Below are 7,613 nucleotides of genomic sequence, written 5' to 3'. Positions count from 1 at the left end.
GTCTCCCTGACATTCCATTGTGCCTCAAATGAACGAAGATCAGCTCGATGCAGTTACTTTGTCTTTTGGTCCTTAACTTTTGCATAGATCGCCCTTTCGGGTTTTCGACCTATCAGGCTAATTATTTTCTGTTTGATGTCTCTAATTTTTGCCTGGGCCGCCCTTTCGGGTTTTCGACCCACCGAGACGCTCATTTTTGCCTAAGCCGCCCTTTCGGGTTTTCGACTTACCGAGCTGTTCTTTTATTTTTAGACAAAGTATCTCTTGACTGCATCCGCATTCACGGGACGAGGGAGCTCATCCCCATCCATAGTCGTAAGAGTCAGCGCACCACCAGAGAAAGTTCTCTTGACGACATATGGGCCTTCGTAATTAGGCGTCCACTTGCCCCTAGAGTCGGGTTGGAAAGATAAAACCTTCTTGAGAACAAGATCTCCTTCTTGAAACACACGAGGACGAACCTTCTTGTCGAAAGCTTGCTTCATCCTCTGTTGATAAAGTTGTCCGTGGCACAAGGCTTTCATGCGTTTTTCTTCAATTAGATTCAACTGATCATATCTGCTTTGGCACCATTCAGCTTCTGATAACTGGGCCTCCATTAGAACTCTCATTGATGGAATCTCAACCTCCACAGGGAGTACTGCTTCCATACCATACACCAAAGAGAAGGGGGTTGCCCCTGTTGAAGTACGCACTGAAGTGCGATACCCATGCAAAGCATACGGTAGCATCTCATGCCAGTCTTTGTATGTGACCACCATCTTCTGCACTATCTTCTTGATATTCTTGTTTGCAGCTTCAACTGCGCCATTCATTTGAGGTCTGTAAGGAGAAGAATTGTGATGCTCAATCTTGAACTCTTCACACAAATCTTTCATCATCTTGTTATTCAAGTTCGTTCCATTATCTGTAATGATTCTGTTGGGCACACCATAACGGCAGATGATCTGATTCTTGATAAAGCGGACCACAACTTGCTTAGTCACATTTGCATAAGATGCTGCTTCAACCCACTTGGTGAAGTAATCAATAGCCACTAGAATGAAACGATGCCCGTTTGAAGCTTTCGGTTCGATTCTACCAATCATATCGATGCCCCACATAGAGAAGGGCCACGGAGAAGAAAGAACATTAAGTGTAGTTGGTGGTACATGAATTCTGTCAGCATAAATCTGGCATTTGTGGCACTTCCTTGCATGCTTGCAACAATCTGTCTCCATCGACATCCAGTAGTAACCTGCTCTCAACAACTTCCTTGCCATTGCATGTCCATTGGAGTGAGTACCAAAGGAGCCTTCATGTACCTCATGCATCAAAAATTCTGCTTCTTGCTTATCTACACACCTGAGTAGTACCATGTCAAAGTTTCTTTTGTACAAAACATCCCCATTTAGGAAGAAATTACCAGACAATCTTCTCAAAGTTCTCCTGTCTTTGTTGGATGCTCCGGGTGGATATTCCTGGCTTTGAAGGAAACACTTGATATCATGGAACCAGGGTTTATCGTCAACAACCTCTTCGACTGCAAACACGTGAGCGGGCCTCTCGAGGCGCTGAATTCTGATTGTTGGCAAATTATTCCGGTGACTCACTTCGTACATGGAGGATAAAGTTGCTAACGCATCTGCCATCTGGTTCTCATCACGAGGGATGTGGTGAAGCTCCACTTTGTTGAAGAAGGTTAGCAAACGCCTTGCATAATCTTTGTATGGAATCAAGCCGGGGTGGCGAGTTTCCCATTCTCCTTTGATTTGGTTGATTACGAGAGCTGAATCCCCGTAAATGTCAAGGTTCTTGATTCTCAAGTCGATGGCTTTTTCAATGCCCAAGATACATGCTTCATATTCTGCCATATTGTTGGTGCAATCAAACTGTAACCTTGCAGCGAAAGGGAGATGATTACCTTCAGGAGTGATAATAACTGCCCCAATTCCATTGCCAAAGACATTCACGGCTCCATCAAAAATCAAACCCCATCTAGACTCGGGATCTGGACCTTCTCCAAGCAATGGTTCATCACAATCCTTCATCTTCAAGTGCATAATCTCTTCATCAGGAAAGTCAAACTTGATGGGTTGATAGTCCTCAATTGGTTGGTGAGCCAAATGATCAGCAAGAACACTTCCCTTAATTGCCTTCTGGGTGCGGTATTCGATATCATACTCGGATAACAACATCTGCCAACGAGCAATTCTTCCTGTCAGAGCGGGTTTCTCAAAGATATACTTGATCGGGTCCATTTTGGATATTAGCCAGGTGGTGTGGTTAATCATGTAGTGACGAAGACGCTTGGTAGCCCAGGCTAGTGCACAACAAGTTTTCTCAAGTAGGGAGTACCTGGACTCACAATCTGTAAACTTCTTGCTCAAGTAGTAGATGGCATGTTCTTTCCTTCCGGTCTCATCCTGTTGTCCGAGCACACAGCCCATAGAATCTTCTAACACAGTCAAGTACATAATCAGAGGCCTTCCTTCAACTGGAGGTATAAGAATTGGAGGTTCTAGCAGATAATTCTTGATACTATCAAAATCCTTTTGACAATCTTCGGTCCAAACAACCCCTTGATCTTTTCGAAGCAACTTGAATATAGGTCCGCACGTGGCTGTCATGTGCGAGATGAAACGAGAAATGTAATTTAGACGCCCAAGAAATCCTCTCACTTGTTTCTCTGTTTGTGGAACCGGCATTTCTCTAATAGCCTTGACCTTGTCAGGATCTACTTCAATACCTTTCTGACTGACAATGAAACCCAAGAGTTTTCCAGATCTAACACCGAAGGTACATTTGTTGGGATTCAGTCGAAGTTGGTACTTTCTCAGCCGTTGAAACATCTTCAGCAAGTACTCGACATGTTCTTCTTCAGTGCCTGACTTGACAATCATATCATCCACGTACACTTCTATCTCTTTGTGCATCATGTCATGAAAAAGAGTGGTCATGCCTCTTTGGTAAGTGGCACCTGCATTTATCAACCCAAAAGGCATTACCCTGTAACAAAAGGTGCCCCAAGGCGTGATGAAAGATGTCTTTTCTCTATCTTCAACTGCCATCTTGATCTGATTGTACCCAGAGAAACCGTCCATGAAGGAGAAGACCTTGGACTTTGCAGCGCTGTCAACCAATACATCGATGTGAGGTAGAGGAAAGTCATCTTTCGGACTGGCCTTGTTCAAATCCCGGTAGTCAACGCACATCCTGACCTTGCCGTCCCTCTTTGGAACAGGCACTATGTTGGCTAACCATTGGGGATACTCTGATGTGACAAGAAAACCTGCATCGATCTGCTTCTGTACTTCCTCTTTGATCTTGAGAGCCATGTCAGGGCGAGTTCTTCTCAGTTTCTGTTTGACTGGTGGGCATTCGGGCTTCAAAGGCAAACGGTGCTCCACAATACGGGGATCCAAGCCGGGCATATCTTGGTACGACCATGCGAACACATCGACGTATTCTTTGAGTAATTCAATCACCCTTCGTTTGACAGTTGCCTCAAGCGATGCCCCAATCTTGACTTCCTTCTTATCTTCCTCGGTTCCCAAGTTAATCACCTCTACTACCTCCTCATGAGGCCGAATGGTTTTCTTTTCATATTCCAATAACCAAGCAAGTTCCTTCGGGATTTCATCATCCTCCTCCTCTTCAGCCTCGTAGACAGGAGATTCGTAGTTGGGAGAGGGTGCAGGGTTATTATGTTCAACGGGCTCATAAATGCCTAGTCTGCATATGATTGATGATTGATTTTAGAAAATGAGTGAACAATGCGGACTTTTTATAATTAATTGAAATCAGAAAACAAAAATAAAATATTTTGGGTTTTTTGTGTTACCATTTTCCAGAAAGAGCAATAAGCATAGATATCGGGATAAACCACATTTTCCATTAATAAGAGTAGTGCTTGAAACAAAACAGCCCTACATAATTGCGCTTTCGTCCTGGGCAAGACGAAAGGATCCTTTTTTGAAAAACAAACAAACAGAAAAACAAAGACACATTACTTTGATGCATGAACCACTGAAGGGATGTCAACCGCGTCCCAGTTGCGAACAAGTTTTCCAGGTGTGACAAATGCAAGCACTCTCTCTTCAGGAACGTCTTCCAAGACAGCATTGGCTTCTGGCGAGTTGTTGATGAACCCGGCGCTACAAAAGGTGCTAGTAATGGAGCTTGATCCAACACTGTTCGTTGCGGATCCTGCAGAAGAAGCAAATCCCAGTCCTTCGCGGTTTTTACTTTCTAACAACTGCACAACTTTTCCCCATCCTACACCTGTTCCTTCCTGCACCACTTTCTGTGCGCTCTTCCAAGTAGCAAAAGATACTTCATTCTTCTCTGGCTTTTTACCCTCTACAGTCAGGCCTTGGAAAGAGGTTCCTTCTGTTTCATCAGCACCAATAAAGGAAAAAGCTGACAAATGACTAACCAACAAGGCTTCCTCTCCACTCACAGTGATCAATCTCCCATTTCTGACAAACTTCAGCTTTTGATGCAAGGTGGATGTCACGGCCCCCGCTTCATGGATCCACGGCCTACCCAAAAGGCAACTGTATGCGGCTTGGATATCCATCACCTGGAATGTAATTTGGAAAACAAACGGCCCAATTGTAATGGGCAAATCAACCTCCCCGATAACATACTTTCTTGATCCATCAAACGCTTTGACAACCACCCCGCTTCTTCTCATGGGAGGCCCCCGGTAGGAAAGTTGATCTAATGTGGATTTGGCCATTACATTCAATGAGGAACCAGTGTCCACAAGTACATTCGACAGAGCATCTGACTTGCAGTTCACCGATATATGTAACGCCAGATTGTGGTTCCTCCCCTCCTCAGGAAGCTCTTCATCACTAAAACTTAAATTATTGCAGGCAGTAATGTTTCCTACTATGCTGTCCAATTGATTAACAGTCACGTCCCTCTCCACAAAAGCTTGGTCTAACACTTTCATTAGAGCTTCACGGTGTGCTTCTGAGTTCAAAAGCAGAGACAAAATGGATATCTTAGAGGGAGTTTGCAGCAGCTGGTCTACTACTTTATACTCACTCTTCTGGATCAGTTTCAGAATTTCATCATGATCAGAATTCTTACTAGTCCCATTGGATTGGCCTACGCCCTTCCTTGTACCGGGGCCATTCACTGTCACCTGTTTAACTGTCGGATCATTCACTTTCTTTGCAAACAATGTGGGGATAACACGTCCATTCCTCAGAACTTTACCGTCATTAGCAATGTTGTCCACAGAAACCGCAGGAGTTAGAGAGGGCAAAGGCACCTCCTGTCCACCTTCCAACATCGTGGCACTATACTTGTAAGGGACCGCTTTTAGAGAAGCATACGGCATAGGTCCTGGCAAGCTAATCACCAGTGGAGTAGTAGTTGATTCCCCACTGTTATAGCTTATTTCCAACCGCTGAAACTCGGGGGTGATGACGCACACTTCTTTGTCCTTCCTCGTGATGATAAGTTCTCTGCTGTCTATCAGCCCTTGTACGTCCTCTTGTACCTTCGGGCATCCTTTTACATTCACAGGACATATTTCACACGCCGCATGATCATGGTCAAACAGAGCTGCCTCGCACATCTTGATATGTATTGGGACCAGGGGAGTTCGAACGTGCTGGACGTTCAGGATGACACCGTCTTCATCACAATCTTGTATCATGTTAACAGCAGGCCCATGGTTCGGCAGAGGGTTCGCCTGAACATTGGGATTCTGATCTTTAAAGGATAGCAAGTTGGCCCGGACTAGTTTTTGCACTTCATTCTTCAGGACATAGCAGTTTTCAACGTCATGACCTGGGGCCCCTTGGTGGAAAGCGCAGGTTAAATCATGACGAAACCAGGGAGGTAAAACATCTGGTGTACGAGGGGGTGTTCTGACCTGGACAAGGTTTTTGGCGAGCAGGGCGGGGAGTAAGTCAGCATATTTCATCGGGATTGGATCAAAGGTTGTTTTCTGGCGGTTTTGTGAGTGATATGGTTGTTGGGGGGTCTGCGGGCGATTTTGAGGGTATTGTGGCTGATGGTATTGCTGTGGAGGATATTGTTGTGGAGGGTATTGTTGTGGAGGGTATTGTTGTGGAGGGTATTGTTGTGGAGGGTATTGTTGGGGGTAATGTGGCCTTTGTTGGTGATATGATGGGTTCGGAATAGTGGATGCGACATTCGCAACCTGACGATATGGGGTGAAATTCTGCTGAGGCTTACCATGAGCTACCATTCCCACCTCTTGATCTTTCTTCTTCGCAAAGTGGCCTCCAAACTTCTTGGCATTACTTGCGGCAGGGGTACTTTCCACAGTCAAACGTCCCTCTCGGACACCTTCCTCTAATCGCACACCCATGTTGACCATTTCAGTGAAGTCTGTTGGTGCACTTGCAACCATTTTCTCGTAATAAAACTGGCTCAGGGTCTTCAGAAATATTTTGGTCATTTCCCTTTCTTCCAACGGCGGGACAATCTGGGCAGCCACTTCCCTCCAACGCTGAGCATACTCCTTGAACGTTTCCTTCTCTTTTTGTGTCATCGCACGGAGCTGATCACGATCTGGGGCCATGTCCAAATTGTACTTATACTGTCGGATGAACGCTTCACCCAGGTCATTGAAAGTACGAATGCTCGCACTGTCCAAATTCATATACCACTTCAGAGCGGCCCCAGTCAGGCTGTCCTGAAAGAAATGAATAAGCAGCTTATGATTGTCAGTATACATGGACATTTTCCGCGCGTACATCACCAAGTGACTGCGGGGACAAGAGTTTCCTTTATACTTCTCGAAGTCTGGCACCTTGAACTTGTGAGGGATAGTAACATTTGGGACCAAGCATAATTCACAGGCGTCCTTCCCGAACAGATCTCTTCCTCGGAGGGCTTCGACTTCCCTTTGCATACCATCAAATCTTTCTTGGAGTTCTTCCATCTTGTCGAAGGCTACAACATTTTCAGCTTGGAAAATTGGTTCAACCTCCTGTTGAATAGTGTGAATCAGTGGAGCTGAATAAGTCATTGCAGCTTGAGGGAAAGAGGTATTGGGTTGCGGAACCGGTGCTGACTGCTGAGCAAAAGGAGGTGGAACTTCAGATACAGCGGGCTGGGGGCTTCCACAGACTGGAGGTGGCATTCCCCATGTACAACCTGGAGGCAAAAAGAGGGGTGGAGAAGTCACTGTAGATAGCGGGGTTGTGCTCACCAAGGGCTGCTCTACAGTAGCGGCGACAGCTTGAGAGTTCTGGGCTGACAGGAGTGCACTCATCATGGTCGTCAACCTATCCATTCCCTCTCGTAAAGTGGCAACCTCCTCCCTGAGACTCTGATTTTCTTGTTCAACTATATCCATCCTCTTCCGATTGGCCCTGGTGTTGTAAATGCGAGTTGGTTTGTGGAGAATTCGTCGGGCCACTTTCCTTGGGCGGCGGTTGATTGACTCCCCCCCTTTTGAAGCAGTGAACACAGCGTGAGACTCGATTTAGGAACCATGAATGCATGCTTATGCTTATGCAAAAAGGAAGGGAACAAATTATTATCGAAGAACTTGTTAGAGAAATTGTAAACATCATAAACTGAAACACTTCACTTAAGCATTGGAATATTACAAAGAAATTTTTTTTTTTTTTTTTTTT

The 7,613-nt window shown here is 45.3% G+C and overlaps 1 protein-coding gene across 1 annotated transcript; it reads right to left on the bottom strand.

The window, feature by feature from the left end:
• Positions 1-248: 248 nt before the first annotated feature.
• LOC106798255 (uncharacterized) lies at positions 249-7,613 on the bottom strand. The gene is made up of 2 exons (XM_014774247.2): positions 3,993-7,613; positions 249-3,714 (listed from the first exon to the last, which is right to left on the bottom strand). The coding sequence occupies exons 1-2, from the start codon at positions 7,328-7,330 to the stop codon at positions 249-251; spliced, it is 6,804 nt and encodes a 2,267-aa protein (XP_014629733.1). The 5' UTR covers positions 7,331-7,613.

The sequence above is a fragment of the Glycine max genome, chromosome 3 (genome assembly GCF_000004515.6).
Source record: "Glycine max cultivar Williams 82 chromosome 3, Glycine_max_v4.0, whole genome shotgun sequence".
Lineage (NCBI taxonomy): Eukaryota > Viridiplantae > Streptophyta > Magnoliopsida > Fabales > Fabaceae > Glycine > Glycine max.
The sequence above is the reverse complement of the archived record's forward strand: the minus strand, read 5'-3'. Positions and strand labels throughout refer to the sequence as shown.